At 36.0% G+C, this 16,179-nt stretch overlaps 2 protein-coding genes across 3 annotated transcripts in view; both read right to left on the reverse strand.

The window, feature by feature from the left end:
• Positions 1–2,383, reverse strand: part of dock11 (dedicator of cytokinesis 11) — a 42,200-nt gene extending 39,817 nt beyond the window's left edge. The window contains exon 1 of one of the 2 annotated variants that reach the window (XM_026266722.1): positions 2,160–2,383. In XM_026266722.1, the coding sequence (XP_026122507.1) occupies positions 2,160–2,261 (102 nt within the window). In that variant the 5' untranslated portion in view covers positions 2,262–2,383. The remainder of the gene's footprint in view (positions 1–2,159) is intronic. The other variant, XM_026266724.1, reaches the window with a different exon arrangement.
• Positions 2,384–2,755: 372 nt separating this feature from the next.
• On the reverse strand, positions 2,756–14,524 carry ntn4 (netrin 4). Its single transcript, XM_026266725.1, has 10 exons — positions 13,946–14,524; positions 12,326–12,807; positions 11,212–11,481; positions 8,681–8,807; positions 7,355–7,540; positions 6,435–6,624; positions 5,375–5,457; positions 5,125–5,193; positions 4,856–5,029; positions 2,756–3,455 (listed from the first exon to the last, which is right to left on the reverse strand). Exons 1-10 carry the CDS (start codon positions 14,022–14,024, stop codon positions 3,319–3,321), a joined length of 1,797 nt encoding a protein of 598 aa, XP_026122510.1. The 5' UTR covers positions 14,025–14,524; the 3' UTR covers positions 2,756–3,318.
• Positions 14,525–16,179: the final 1,655 nt, after the last annotated feature.

The raw sequence follows: 16,179 nt of genomic DNA on the forward strand, positions 1-16,179 counted from the left end.
CAAAATCAGATACAGATGAAGTAGCACTGTAAGATTACTCTTTTTAATGCATTATTGGGAAAGCGACTGCGAATGAATGTGCTGAATCTGTTTAAATCATGCTTTAACCTGAAAATATTCAGTTAAAGGAACAGACAAACTCTTTGAGAACTAGCCTTTAACTTCTTGCTCGGTTATTGCCTTAATTATAACCTTCTGATCGGAGAGATCTAATTGAACAATTTTTATCGTCCACGATCAAAAAACGTCATATCACACACCCCTAGTTTATAGTTTATTTATATAAAAGGTAGGCTATATTTGTGTATAAAGTTGGGGATCAAAGTGTATTCCCATTCCCGCTCACTCCCACTGACATTTTTTCCTGTCCCATCCCAATCCCGTGATTAATAGTGATTTTGTTCCCAATCCCGCAGGATTCCCATGGTATTCCGCGGTGATCCGCGGGAATCCCCAAAAAATGTCTCTACTCTCCAATTGCATCAAAAATACCTTAATTTGTGTTCTGAAGATGAACGAAGGGTATTATGGGTTTGGAACGACATGAGGGTCGGTAATTAATGACAGAATTTTCTTTTTTTGGGTGAACTAACCCTTGAATGGGAAAATGTATGTACTTATTGGCCCACTTTTGCAGCCTAGTGTTTATAATTTTATTCTAACCCACACTTTCTATCATTTTAGATACATTTTTAACAAATATATAAAATAGATTTTAAATAAATATAAAAGATTTGTCTGTTGATGAACAAAACGTGTAAGAATCATAAACATTTGTTTGTCACAGATCTCATTTTCTGCAATTACTCAGCAGTCAATGGAATATCCCACTGGGCTTTTGTCACAGAAACCAGGGTGATGCAAACTTACAAAATGCCTTGAAAATATGTCACTAGTACAATATGTAAGCCTATACTTTTAGACACTATTCACATTAAAAATTTTGCGAAAAACCTGGATGACTCATCCTGCACTACACACACGTTTGTCCAATCAGATGCTCTCTTGAAAGAGAACGGCCCTCCCCCAGTACCATTTGAAACCAACTAGGCTATTTACAAAAATAAGGGATGACGCCTTCAATATATTGCCACCAAAACTTCCAATAAGACAAAAAGTAAGAGCTCAGCTCTCGCCAATCAATTCCACTGGGTCTTTAAGTCAGACAATGAGCACCAATAATAACAAAAAAAGGTCACTCATATCTTCATTTTGGCCAAATTTCTGCAATTGCACAATGTGCAAAAGAGGAAAAGAGGAAAGAGGAGACAAATACTTCATTCAGTACATGCAGAGGACACAGGAAGCACAGCTGAGTGTAATCTCATGGGAAACACAACGGATCTGCAATCTCCATAGTGTGCCATTTGTTGTCTGTCTCCCTGGAAACCACAATCAAACTGACAATCATACGCCATTTATAGACCTATATTCATAATTCTTATAGAAAATCTCAAGCTCCTGACATATGGTTAAAAATATAATTTCTCAGCACTAAGCATTCATTAGAGCCATCAGCAGTGCTGAGAAATTATATCCTCCCTAAAACATTAACAACACATTTCTGTTCTCCTCCTCAGATAATTTCTCAATGGTTTAATAGAGGCAGAAAGAAAGGATAGGCTCTGCTCTTGGACTGGTGCATGAGCACATGACTCCTTACACAAAGGCATAGGGATGCTCCATGTGGTTCCAGTAGGACTACCGGCTTTTTTCTGAGCAGATCCCTTATTTAGTATTTAAATCAATGCATATGTCAGTGTTTATATGCAGAGGGTTTCACCTGCTGTCTATGCCATGTGTAAGACAGATGTTGAATTTGTGCTCGTGTAACAGCCTTGAATGCACGAGACGGTATGCCCCATCAGCAGGATGGCATGTGTTTCAATAATAATTACAACGCCGTTTGCAAGAAACAAAAATGACTACAAGCAAGACCTAAGAGAGTTTATATACACATACGAGGTCTAATAATAAAAAACTAAGACTAGCTCAAAATCTAGTGAGCTGACTGCTTAGACAGAATGCACGGACCTGTGCAAAAAACAAACAAAACAAAAAAAGAAACGTCGCCTAGGTAGGTAGTTCACTAGGTTTTGAGACACAGCCCATCATACAGTGCCCAGAGAGGGAGAGAGAGACGCTCTTGAGTTACTAACCACAGCAATGGACGTCCTCACCGCCTCCGACACACTTTGTCTGAGCTCCGCTGCCGTTCCAGGTTTGCTCAACCTTTTTGTAAATTTTCTTACTTCGCACATGTTTTCCTCTCTTTAGTTTGATTGTAATTCCATCAACGTCCTCATTGCGGAAAGCGACATCGCGGCATGCCAATCTGCGCGTGTGACAGAGGTGCTGATGCAGGCGGGGCGGGGCGGGGCCTCGTGGACCAGCGTTAGCTCCGCCCACCTCTAGGGGCTGCCTGATATAGACCAATCCCTGGTTTTGAATTATTAATGTAAAAGTTTTATAGTTTTGTATTTTATATTAAGAGAGATTAAAGGTTGTATTTGTTTAATTTTATTCTTGTTTTAATATGCTAGGCTTTAAGATGTAATGAAAATAATATGGTAAGTAAATAAATAGTGACGAGTTTTCATTGTGGTTTTCAAGCATTTTTTTTTTTCATTTTGTGATGTTTTTTAAGCTATGATTATTTGTTTCAGCAACAAATCAGCATGTTTCACATGCATATATATATATGGTTGTACACAATCATTAATATGATCATCGGCTGACACCTTGTGGTCTTGGTTGGTATAAAATTTATTTTTTAAATATTAATGCCATAAACTTAAAACTGTGACATAACCATGGGAAAGTTAAATTGCATTGTATTGCATATGAGCATTGTATTTTTATGTGTACAAAATGCATGCTATTTACATGGTTAGTTATGATATAAAAAACTACATATATTATTTTATATATACACATACATACATACATATATATTATACATTCTGTACAGTCCTAGTATTCATCTGACAGCTAGCAAGTACATCCACACAACTGGTCTTAAAGCAGTGGCTCTCAACCAAAAATTCTATCATATAATTTTAAGATCATATTAATCTAATTATATTCACATAATCCCAAATAAAACAGTTAAAAACACATAGACACAATCCCATTTACAAAACTGAACAGTCATGAAAAGTTCATGTATTATTAACAGAAGTACCAGAGGTGCATATCAACTTGATAGGAGAGTCAAAACGGTTGAGAACCACTGTTTTAAAGCATTAGTATGATTCGGAGCATGAAGAATGAACATAACCAAATAAAGGCGAAGTTGACGTGTGCTCTCAGTGTCTCTCAGCTACATTTGGTTTTCAGAAGCTGATGAACTTTTCGGCTCAAGCTGGGGCTCCACGGCTTCACTATACTCTTCATGTTAACCATAGGACGCCCTTTTTTCACATCCTCATGTCCAACAACAAGATATTCCAACCCTACAGAAAGAGAAAAGCAGTCTCAGTCAACAAAATGATCAAGTCGGAGATCACACAAACTTGTCGAGGCTTCCCTGCGACTTTTATTAATAAAATAGACCAGATACTAAATCGCTACATTATATTCCTCAGCGACAAGGTGTAAAATCTCTAATAATAAAATGTCTAATAATATATATTCTAATAATATATTTTCTTTACTATCACTTTTTATCAATTTAACACATCCTTGCTGAATAAAAAGTATTGATTTTATTTTATTTTTAAAAAGAGCCCATACTACTGACCAGTAGTGTATATTGTTATTACAAAATATTTATATTTTAAAAACATAGCTTTTTTTTATTATTATTCATCCTACAAGTATCCTACAAAAGTATCACATGTTCTGAAAAAATATTAAGCAGCAGAACTGTTTCCAACTTTGATAATGAATCATCATATTAGAATTATTTCTAAAGGATCATGTGATAATGATCCTAAAAATTCAGCTTTGCATCACAGAAATAAATGATAATTTAAAGTATAATAAATTTAAAAACAATTATTTTAAATTGTAATAATATATCACAATATAAAAAAAAATTTCTGCATTTTTGAAAATAGTAATAGTAAAAAATTAGTTAAGTTTCCAAACTTTTGGTCTGTATTGTATATATATAATTAATTGATAATTAATTACCTTAATTTACTTTTTTTTATATAGCCAAGATTTAACATTTTTTCCATGTAATATTTTAGCTTTATTTTAAAGTTTTAATAATAGTTTTCAGTTTTAGTTAACAATAACAAGACTGATTAGGACAACCTAATAAAAATCAAAGAGACAAAGTAAAAAAATAAATGCATTTAGTAACACCATAATGAAAATGGAGAATTCTGATTCTTCCTATACACACATACACACACACACACACACACACACACAAACACACACACGCACACACACAAATACATATACATAAACATATACATTATATGTATATATAAAATTCTCTCCAAGCAAAGTACATTTTCTATTTTAATGAATGAGCATAAGTGTGAAATAAACGTAACCTTTGCTTCCAGTATGTCTACACAGGCAAAACAACAAAACAAAAAAAGTTATCAGAATGTGTCCGATATATCATTATAACAAGTAACTATTCTTCCATGAAGAATTCCGAATTCAGCAGAAAACTCCACAGAATTTACTCTTTAATTGCATTGCATTTAATTTGATAATACCTTTATCTAAACAAGGTTCTCCGAGGTCCATTTAACACATCTGATCGTGTTTAAATCCATTGCACAGAATTCAGCAGGGAAACAGATCGTTCCCCACAATTAATATATATTTTATGGGGGAAAATGTTTAGATTTCATATGGGCTAACAAATCATGTGTGCATGTCTGCTAACCTGGGAAAAGTACAGGGCATGTGCAGCCTCGTGAGGTCCACGACTCGGGATAGAGAATCTGATTTCCACGAGAGAGCCTGAGGCGCGAGTTATCCCACAACACCTTAAGAACCTTAACATCCACCTCAGCGTGAGAGCCCTTATCATGAGCAGCCAACACTCTCACCTTCACTGCTGCAACCCCACAAGAACACACACATCAGTTACAGCAACTCCACAGAACACCAAGGTGAAGTGAGTGCACAGCCACGCTTTTACAAGCTACTTACCATAAACATATTTTGCATTGCAGAATATTTTGCTGTTTCCAAGAACTTGCTGTTTGCACACACATTTGTCTGTCAAGAAAAGAAATACCCACCAATTAAAGTATTGGCTGTCAGTTTCATTATGTTGCTATGACATCCTAAAAACAGAAATGACATTTCAACAGCACATGCCTTTACCCCAGACGAGACAATAAACTTTTTATGGGAACAAGACTGCGCTGTTATCAGCTCCAAGATTTTCATGTAATACCTGGATGACTAAGGGCAGAGAAAAGCTCTTCTGTTCGAAACAGATGATTTTCTGCCGTACTGTTGTGATCTGATTCTAGAGACCTAGACAACAAACACACATAGAGCACACATGGTTATACATCTATAAGTAATTTATATTATAATATTAGCTGTAAAAGAAATGAAAGTGATAAAACATTTTATTTCCATATAAAATTGGTTTTATTGTAAAGAAAGTAAGCACAAGAAGTCTTAAAGATGTTTGGCATGTGACTTACACACATTTAAAATGAAGAAAAATAGCATTTGGAAACTTGTATTGCTTTGATTGTCTTACTGGATCATTTTAATGAGATGAACTACACCTATGGATGTACTTGAGGTGAACTGACATCATAAATTCACAAAAAAATCTGACTTAATTTAATATTTAATTTATACCAGTGTGGTATTTATTTATAATTTATTTATTTTATTTTTATAATTTCAGTTTTCGTTTTAATTTCCATTTCAGTAATTTTAGTCATTTTTATAAATTTATTAGTTATATGTCTATGTAGCTCTAATTTATTTTAATTTCAGTTTTAGTAATTTAATGTACTTCAACTTTTGTAGTTGCTATGGCAAGTAACTAATTTTCATTTTAAAAAAAATTTCCACGCTTACATTTTTTATCTAATATAAATTTTTTATATTTTATTTCAACTTTATTTTAGTTATAAACAATGTATCTTTAAATAAAAACACTTATTTTGGCCCAACTTAAAATTACTTTTTACAAATATATTTTAAAAAGTATTTTTAAATTGTAATCGCATCTCACAATATTTCTGTTTTACTGTCATTCTGATCAAATAAATGTAGCCTTAGTGAACATAACAGACTTCTTTCAAAAATAAATAAATAAATAAATATATTGAAAAGTTTTGGAATTCAGCATATTTCTTTCTTTCTTTCTTTTTTTTTTTGGTAGTTTAAGTTAATTCTAAAGTTAATTAGTCTCATGTATAATATGAAAATGACAGCAAATAAATGTCCTTTAAAAATATTAAACAACCACTAAAAAGCTTCATAATCACCTAATCATGCAGTCTCCTGTGTAAGAGTCACAGTCACCAGCACACTGGCAGGGCTTGCATCCATATTCATCAAAACCCCAGTATCCCAGCATGCACTGGTCACAGTGTGGTCCAGCCACCCCCGGCTTACAGACGCAGTCTCCATTATCAGGGTTACAGTCTGTGGAACCAGCACGGTTACACACGCAAGCTGCAATTCAGAAAGGAAGATCATTACTCAAACCACACACATCAGATCAAAAGATATTAGTGCTCCTTTACAGTTTGAATGGGTTTAGTGCTATGTAATGAGTTTCTCAATGAATAGAAAGACACAAAGCAGTCCAGACCAGACTGATGTTTTGCATACAGTCATTAATTATGAGCCTGTGTCATCTGATGATTAATCTGTCTGCCTCCACATACACAATAAGCGTGTTTACACTCATGCTGAGATCCCATCACTGTTCTTGTTACCCAACATGCCCCAACTCGCCGCTAGAGCCATTAGCATTCCAAGCAGGAACAACATTCAATACCAAACATCCCCTCAATGTGTGCACGCGTGTGTGTGCTACAACATCGGACATGTTCGCTGATCTGGTGAGTTCCAGAATTTTGACATCATCTAGGTCAAGCTGTACACGTAAACAGATCCTCAAAAACTCATTTCCATGCACACGCTGGAGAACGACTGGAGACCAGGAACGGAAGTGTACGGCAGGGAAATCACAGACACTCCACATGCCATTTTAAGCAGCTTTTCAAAATCTGAGATTAATGGCTTTCATCTCATTCCGAGACACTAATACACACACACTAAAAAATATGACCATGTATAAGGAACACGGCATCCAATTTTTTCACACTTTGACAGCTGTTTTGTTGTAGTTTAAATGAATGCTGCATAAATGAGTTGATTGTGCATGATTGTGTCTTACGTCTGCAGGAATCCGGGGCAGTCGAGGGTCTCTCTGGGTCTCTGTAGAAACCTCTCTGGCAGTGTTGGCAGTGACGGCCGCTGGTGTTGTGAAGGCAGTCACACACACCTCCACTCCGCTGACCCGAGCGTAGCCATACGGTTTCATCAAAGTGACAGCTCTCTGCATGGCCGTTACACTTACACTCTATATAATGAATACACAATTACTGGGTTTTTACAAACAATAACCAAATTACAGATCATCAGATTTTTTTTGACAAATTGGTTGCCAGGTCTGTGGTTATCCTGCAAAACTGGACAACTTTTAACTTCTATGACTGACTTTTTATCCTATGGCCTGTATCATCTCATACGTCCAATACTGCAAACTAATCTAAAGGTTTTTTATTTTTACTTTTGTTGTTTATCAACCAACCAACAAAATTCCAAATGCAGCTCAAATTCCGAATGCAAAAGTCTCTAAAATCCATATTTAAAATTTAAGGCCATGTTCACACATACACAGGTTTTTTCATAGTAATTTCTTCTTTTGTTTAAAAAAATAATAATCTCCATCCACATGAAAATGCATATGCATGCTATGATGTACTGTCAAGAGCATGCCAAGCCTACAGAAACATGAAAAAGTATGCAATAGGCAGAAATTACAGCGCTGGCTCCAACAGTCACAAGCCAAAAGTGACCTGGCGCTGTGTTTACATGTGGACGAACAGCCAAACAGTGTAGAAAAAACTGCGTTTTAAAAATAACCATGTTCGTGTGGACAGAGCCTAAGCATAAGCTGGTTTTGGTCAAGTCATTATTAGTCACAGAACTCTTTAACAGATCTGGCAACCCTGCCATAGAATTACAACTACAAACTTATTATAAAGGTAACAAAAGATTGTATTTTAGATAAATATTTTTTTTTATCAAAAAAGCCTGAAAAAAAAAATTGGCAACATTTTCAGAAAAATGTTGAGCAGCACAATTATTTTCAACATTGACAATAAAAAGAATGGTTTCTAATCAGCATTACCAGCATATGTAAATTCAGCTGACATCACAGGAATAAATTACATTTTTAAATATATTAAAACAGAAACAAGTTTTTTTTTTTTAATTGCAATAACATTTCACATTATTACTGTTTTACTGAATATGTGATCAAATAATTGCAGCTCTGGTGAGCATAAAATATTTATTTCAAAATCATAAAAAAATGTTTTGCAGAGCCCAGACTTTTAAAGAGTAGTGTAAGGACCAGCTCTTTAAACTTTTTCCAGTATCAAACGGTCACCTTCAGTGTTGTTATGTCTGCGTCAGTACTTGGTTTAACACTTACTAACACACTGGTGAGCTTCTCCAGTTAACCCGTTAGCTGCTTGCCAAGGCCGGTCGTTGTAGAGGCGATCACACCGTTCACAATGATCCCCAGTCGTGTGATGCCGACACACACATTTACCGTGCACCTGCGGCAGAGGCCAGAAAACACAACCACACACTGTTACACCTTCACCTTAGCAGACCTCAGTTCAAAGGCTTGTTAAAAATCTTCAAGCAGAGATTTACTTCGTTGATGCTGGAGCATGTTGAAGATCAGCTGTGTTCATTCTAGAGCCAAATATGTTATCATACCGCAACCTTTGCCAAACTATAAACCAAATAAGATAGACCAACTCCCAATACCTTTTTTTTCAATACTAGAACCCAATTGGCTAGTTATTTATTTATTTATTTTTATTTATTTATTTTACATTGTTTAAATAGATTTTTTAATTCACTAGGCTACTTCTGACTTTATCATTCAAAGGTTCGAGGTCAGCAGCTTTATTATTTATAATTGTGGATTAAACCGATTAAAAATGACAGTAAGGACTTCTATACCATTTTAAAAAAAATCTGTTTCTAATAAATGCGGTTCAAGCATTTCCCAAGGAACACACATACTGATAAAAATGTATAGTCTGAATGCACTGTAACCTTTGGATAAAAGCATATGTTAAATGCATAAATGTAAATGTAAAAAAAGCAGTGCTGATTTCAACATAAAAAAAAATGTTTTTAGCACCAAATAAGAATGATTTCTGAAGGAGCGCGTGACACTAAAGACTGGGGTACCCATGCTGAAAATCAGTTTTGCTGTTACAAGAATAAATAATACTTTATATTCAAACAGAAAACAGTTATATCAAAAAAAAGTGTAATAATATTTACTGTATTTTTGATTAAATAAATTCATCCTTAATGAGCATAGCAGTCTTCTACAGAAGTGACTTCTTTGAGAAAAATTCAGAATTGGAGTATATTAACCCAACCTTATATATATTTTTTTTACATCTCACAATTCGGTAGTTTTTTTTATAATAAGTAATTGTGACTTTTTCCTCACAGTTCTGAATTTTCTTAACAATAGATCACAATTCTGAGTTCATGTCCCACAATCGCGAGATGCATCATGATAAAACATCACAATTACCTTCAGCTTCAGAAATGTTCCCCCCAAATTTTGGAACCCTAGTGTAATTATAACATCTAGTCATTCTTGCTAAAACAGTCCATCTTATTATCACTCTACCACTGATTAGAGATTTGAAAAGAGCCCTAATTCCTTTAATTTGCTACAGTCAGTCATTCTCTCCTACATCTAGGAGTTATGTGCTCAATCTCTCGCTCAACGGTCCTGTATAAAAACATCCTCCTCGCCCTCAATGTCCATGATTACCTAATGCTAATATCCCAGACTCAGCCATCCGTCGAGATGCTTCAAATGAAAGCACAGATAATTATCATCGGTCACTCTCCAATACGGAATGAAAACAAACAAGCGAAAGAAGAATTCTTGAAATACTTGGGGAGAGAAAGAGAAGGACAAATGAGCGCTTCAGAGGGAGAAACTGGCAAACTGGCAGCGCTCCATTCCCTTGGCATCTGAAACACTTTCACATGTTTATCATCATAATATGGGAGGAAGCGCACTCAGACGCACATACTCTCCCTGCTAACCAAAACATTCCTGCAGGGGCACACAAGGGTTGCGTGTGAGCACGTGTTCATATTATGAGTGTGGATGGACAAAGCATGTCACAGCGACCATGTTTGTCTGCATGTCTGGGTGGCTAGCGTGTATGTCTGTGTGCATGCTTGTCGATTGGCACGGGGTGTGTGTTTTGTCTTCTAGATCAAACGGTTTAACCTTTGATAAGCTGACGTGTGTGTGTGTTTGAGCGAGTAAGACTAATTGCTGTTATTGTCTGATCACAGCATGCAAACAATAACAACTCAATTAGCAAAAGAGGCGAGCAATGCAGTCCCTCTCGTTTTCCTCTCTCTGCTTTATCAGTATTCCTCCCTCCGTTGTTTTTCTGCTTGACTTTGTCTTTTTATCCTTCGGTTGCTATCAGTTTTATCTCTCCACAGAGATAGAGAGCCAAATGAACAGCAAACACATGGCTTATATAATCTGAAACAAAGACTTGAGAGTGAGAGGCGAAAGAGAACGGTTTATGTAATCATACGGGAAACATGTTTTCTGGGAATGTTGATAACCGCAAATAATGGAAAGTTGTTTGCCGTTTTTATTTTTATTTTACAGTGCCACTGTTCTCCTGTACAGGGATGAAATCTCAAAAAATTCTGTCATCTGCTCTTAACTTTTGTGTCATTTTAACCTGTATGATTTTCTTTCTTCAGTAGAGCAGGAACTGTTTTTGCTCATATGATGAAAGTCAATGAGGTCCAAAACTGTGTTGGTGATGTTTAATTAAAACTCAAACTATTACAATTATTTTTGATAACTTGAATATTAGGACTGTTTCATACCATGCTCTGTAAGCATACGGTATAAAAGAATGACTCTTCCCACTATACACTTACCATGTGTTTAACAGGAGTGTGTGTAATCTGGTGATCACCAGCAGGCACACACTGGTCTGCATGTCCATGGCACAAACAGCCTCCCTTTAAAATGAGGTCATAGATGGCATAGTGGGCAATGGGCATGTTGGCATCAGGGAGTTTTTGCTGACAGGAGCAGGACTGCGGCTGAAGCAGACGTATCCGTATGTTAGTGATACCAAGGAGGACTCTGGCATCAGTACTGTACGGATCCAGTTTGTCCCAGGGTGACAGTGCACGGTAAATGACCTGCTCACACACAGATGCATATATCAAAAAACAACAATAAAACAGTAATGACCTTACCATTTTCATTAAAAAAAAAAAAATCTTAGTACTAGTTATTAGTGGGAATTGAACACTATAAAAGCTAAATATTTATGTAACTTAATGCATTCAGGTTAACATTTTTTTTTGAGAAGTCAAAAATGACTCATTGTTTAATTAAATAAAAAAAAATTAGTTCACCCAAAAAATTACAAATTTACTCACTCTCAGGTCATCCAATATGTAGACAATTATATTTCTTCATCTGAACAAATGACATCACTTGCTCACCAATGGATCCTCTGCAGTGAATGGGTACTGTCGGAATAAGAGCCCAAGCAGCTGATAATTAAAAAAAAACACAACCCACACAATTCCAGTCAACTTTTTTTTAAATCTGCATAATCTCCAGGTCTATCCATAATATTGCTTACTCCAATAATAAAAAAAAAACATCTGAATCAGGAGAGTGAGAATATGTTGTCTTAATAATGGATCGGTTTAGCATCTTCATTACAAGACTGTTAACTGATGAACTGGAGTGGTGTGGATTATTGTGATGTTTTTATCAGCTCTCCTTCTGACGGCACCCATTCACTGTAGAGGATTCACTGATGAGCAAGTGATGTAATGCAACATTTCTTAAAATCTGTCCCAATGAAAGAAAAAAAATCCATATCTTGGAAGGCCTGAGGGTGAGTTAATTTTTTGGCAAATTTTCATTTTTGGATGAACTAATCCTTTAAGAAGGTCATCATCATTATTTACCCAACAATGCATCTCACGAATGCATCTCCTCTGTGAGATAGTGAACGAACACTCTCACCTCTCCATTGCTGCAAGGCTCTGCTGTGGAGTATTTCTGAGTGCAGCTCTGTCCATCCTCCAGGTCGAACACTTCACTGCAGTTGTGTGCATACAGCATCAGAGCACTCCATGTGCGTCCAAAGTCCTGCGAGCGCTCTATCACCATGGCAGCAGGGCGTGGTGACCGAAATATGATAATTAGGTGGGAGAAGTAAAATTCCACCTCCAGATCCAGCTTTAGAGTTTCAATGGCAACACCCTGAGCGGACTGCCACCAGGTCGGTGGGTGTTTGAAGGGTGAGTCTGTCATGGACGCAGGCGGGTGTGCGCGGTGCAGTACTGAAGCATCACACACCTCACAATCAAACACACATCTGTTCATTTTGTAGACAGGCCTACAGTAGTGTTCTGGTGAGGACGAGCCACACTGGGAAATCGTCTGTACAGGACGCCCGACTGCCAGGTTCCCCATGCGTGGATTACACACCCGATTCTCACATCCTGGTACATATAAAATACAAATAGAAATACAACTTTTTTATAACACATACACAAACAAATTGACTGATTGTAAAATAACGCACATTCCAACAGAACTAGATTAGCTAATAATCAGATTACTTTTTCATAGATTACATGAGTATTATTTACAAAATGGCAGTAAATTTCTCAAGATATATTGATTCGCTTCAATTATTAAAATTCCTTTTCCTCTTGTAAATTATTTTTTATAAAAAAATCCAGCATCTTATATGGAGTTGGCATTTTTTCTAGTTGTATGAAACGGCACACACCAGCCAGTCAGGTGAATACAGAATGGAGAGGCAAAAACTTTAATTTGAAATTTTTCTGATTTAATTAATCATTAGCTTTTCATCACTTCACAATCCCCATGCAGTTTTTTCAGGAACTCCAGTTTGCAAAACTTTAGTTGGTTAAAATGTAATACACTTCATGATGTTGAAAACAAAGATTGGAAAAAAATATATTTTATGAATTTGGTCAAAAGTAATCCGAAAGTAATCAGAATACCTAATGAGTGTAATCCAATAGATTACCTTACTGACTACAATTTAATTGACTAGCGTTTGTAAGTAATCAACAAGGCGCTGTTTATGACTTCATTATAGCCTATAGATGTATCTATTACATTTTGGGGGCCTTCCGTTGTAAAAACTTTTAGATATTGATATATTTTAGATATGTTTAGCTATGCATGTTGTGAAACAAAATTCCGATTTGGGTTGCACGAGATTGAAAGACTAAGATTTTATCCACATTTATATTTTAAAAAAATGGCGTTTTAAAGTCACTGAATAACCCATGCACTGATAAACATATAAACAAACACTTTTAAAAAATGCAATTATAGTACACGAACAAATTAAACGGACTTTTAACATGCTTTAATACTCTGCAATTGCAAAATTAATTTGCAAATTGGTGGGATTCGGCCACATCTGGATGTTGGGTGTGTATATGTATATGCAAAGTTTGTTTTTGTTTTGCATATTTAAATCATCCCCATCTCTTTCTCTCCAGCTCGTTAGACACCATGAGTCTCTCTTCGGTTGATAACCAGATGACTTGTTTTGATCGCACCTGCTGGGTGAATAGTTTACATGCGTAAAACACTGACCTGAACGCACGGAGTGAGGAACGCTCATCAGGAACGCTGCGAACAACACACATCTCCCGGGCAGCTCCATAATAGTCATCAATCCAGGAAAAGAAGAAGAAAAGAAGAAAAAAAGTCACAAATTGCATGTATCAAACCCCGCGAGGGGTTTAAATCCACAATAGGCACGGGAACCTGAATCCGCTCCAGAGCCTTTCAGACTGCGTGTAGGAGCACGACTTCATTGGCGTGGGTTGGCCAGGTGCGCAAACGCTGAGCGAAGGTGATCTGCTCCAGTGACAAACAGAAACTGTTCAGCTGAAATAGGACACGACTCTCGCGCGACAACGCCATTGGTGTGTAACTTCACACAAGCGTCTGTCAGAGTCACTTCTGTCCCCGGCCCGCTGTGCGCGCGTGTTGCTCTGAGCGCGTCTCGTGGGGCGGCGCGTGTTGCTCTGTAACACCTGAGCTGGAATCTGGAGCCCCTCTGGGTGACAGGAGCTTTGAAGAACAAGTCACGCCCCTTCTCCCAGCATTTTTCTCGATTTAATGAGCATTCCTGGCATGAGTCATTCAACGTCAGAGCTGGCTGTGCGCTCTCTCTCTCTCTCTCTCTCTCTCTCTCTCTCTCTCTCTCTCTCTCTCTCTCTCTCTCTCTCGCACAAATGTAATGTTTACCTAATTTAACTAAAAGGACACTTTCTACTGAGTTAAATTATTAATTAGGCTAACTGTAGACTTTTTAAGTTATCATTTGTATATTCAGGTATTTAATATTACACGAAAGTTTGTCTTAATGCCCCATATATAATAGTTTATGCATGATAGTTTATAAAAATAAAAGATCAAAAAGGGGGTTTGCAGCAGCCTTAGAATAATCTTCTTTTTTTTTTGGTTCCCCAAATAACCTTTCATTGAATAGTTTTTCTTACTGTGAAGAACATTCTGAAGAGTGCATTATAATTTAAAGAACATTTACCTAGTTTCACATGAAACCATCAATTCCAAAAAGAACCTTTATTTTTAAGAGTAAAGGTTAAAAAATGACAAATAGGGTTTTGATGCAAAAGCCTCTAAGTGCATCTGAATTTTTTTCTATAATGTTTATGCTCAGTTATTTCACTTTAATGGCAATGTAGTGAAATTACTGTAGCCTACCTACACAGCCTGAGAAAAGTGCTAATTTTAGTAGAAAACTTCAAATGGTAGGCTATTTAAATTCTTTTGCCTCTGAACTGAGATTAAATATAATGTTTTATATAAAATGTAATTTCAGGTTTAGTACACACATTATTTAAATGATCATTCAAAAGTATTTTAATAAGCAAAAGCTATTTAATACAGAAAACACGTAATTCTGCATTCTGTATTTGTAGACTGTGATAAACATTGTTTCATTCAATTACATTATTTCATTCTGCATTCTATGTGACACTGTTTCACACTGTTCTTTTCTCTGTTATCTTAATTCGATTCTTGGATGACGCTCATTAGGACTGGTTCCAAAATATGATTCCTAATGTAACTGAAATCAAAGGATAAGGATATTTTGAGATTTAAATCATGTGAAATCAGCTGACAGGAAAATAGAAGAATGTAGGCTATATCGATTTGGTGAAGGCTTCGTTTTAAGATTGGTCAACAGGAAAGTAAAGGTCACTTTCTGAAAATATTGAGAAAAAAAAGTACTTGTCTGGAATGCGGATCTGCAGAAGATTTCCGTTCTAATCCGCTAGCGTGGGTTTTTCAGGCAGCTCTGCTAAGCTTTGATTCATTCACAAAGCACCCAACACATCTTTGAAAAAAATAAAATTCACATGACTAACTTTTATTTAAAAACTCATTTACTTTATTTTGTGCTGCAGATATACATGATAAAATAAACGAATAGACCTGGAAAATAATCGCGTGTTTTATCCAATCCATCCTGTCAGTCATGTAAACATTTTACATATGGCCTCTTTTGAATAAATTGTAATAAAATGCAAAAAAAAAAAAAAAAACTCCTGGAAACGTCTTTAAATAAAAGATGCATTAAATGTGCAAGATCTAATTGCATGCATTATATTTACTTATTTATTTACTTACTTAAGCGTAGGCATTGAGAAATGCACGTAATTAAGATATTTTCTACAGTAGTCAACATTTAAAGTGGATCAAATGCTTTCATCAAAGTTGTCCTAAAACCTAAAACCAAAATGCCTTTTTGACTGATGCATTTCAAATGCTGACTACTTTATTTCATTCCAGAC

Source organism: Carassius auratus, chromosome 7, assembly GCF_003368295.1.
Source record: "Carassius auratus strain Wakin chromosome 7, ASM336829v1, whole genome shotgun sequence".
In the NCBI taxonomy this organism is placed as follows: Eukaryota; Metazoa; Chordata; class Actinopteri; order Cypriniformes; family Cyprinidae; genus Carassius; species Carassius auratus.

What these genes read in the sequence shown, in the direction of transcription:
- ntn4 (XM_026266725.1), bottom strand. Translation starts at nt 14,024, where the DNA reads ATGACTATTATGGAGCTGCCCGGGAGATGTGTGTTGTTCGCAGCGTTC. An exon ending in TGCCCCGGATTCCTGCAGAC is followed by an intron (nt 6,625 to 7,354) that starts GTAAGACACAAT and finishes TCTGAATTGCAG; the next exon opens with CTTGCGTGTGTAACCGTGCT. An exon ending in ATGCCCTGTACTTTTCCCAG is followed by an intron (nt 3,456 to 4,855) that starts GTTAGCAGACAT and finishes CTCTTTCTGTAG; the next exon opens with GGTTGGAATATCTTGTTGTT.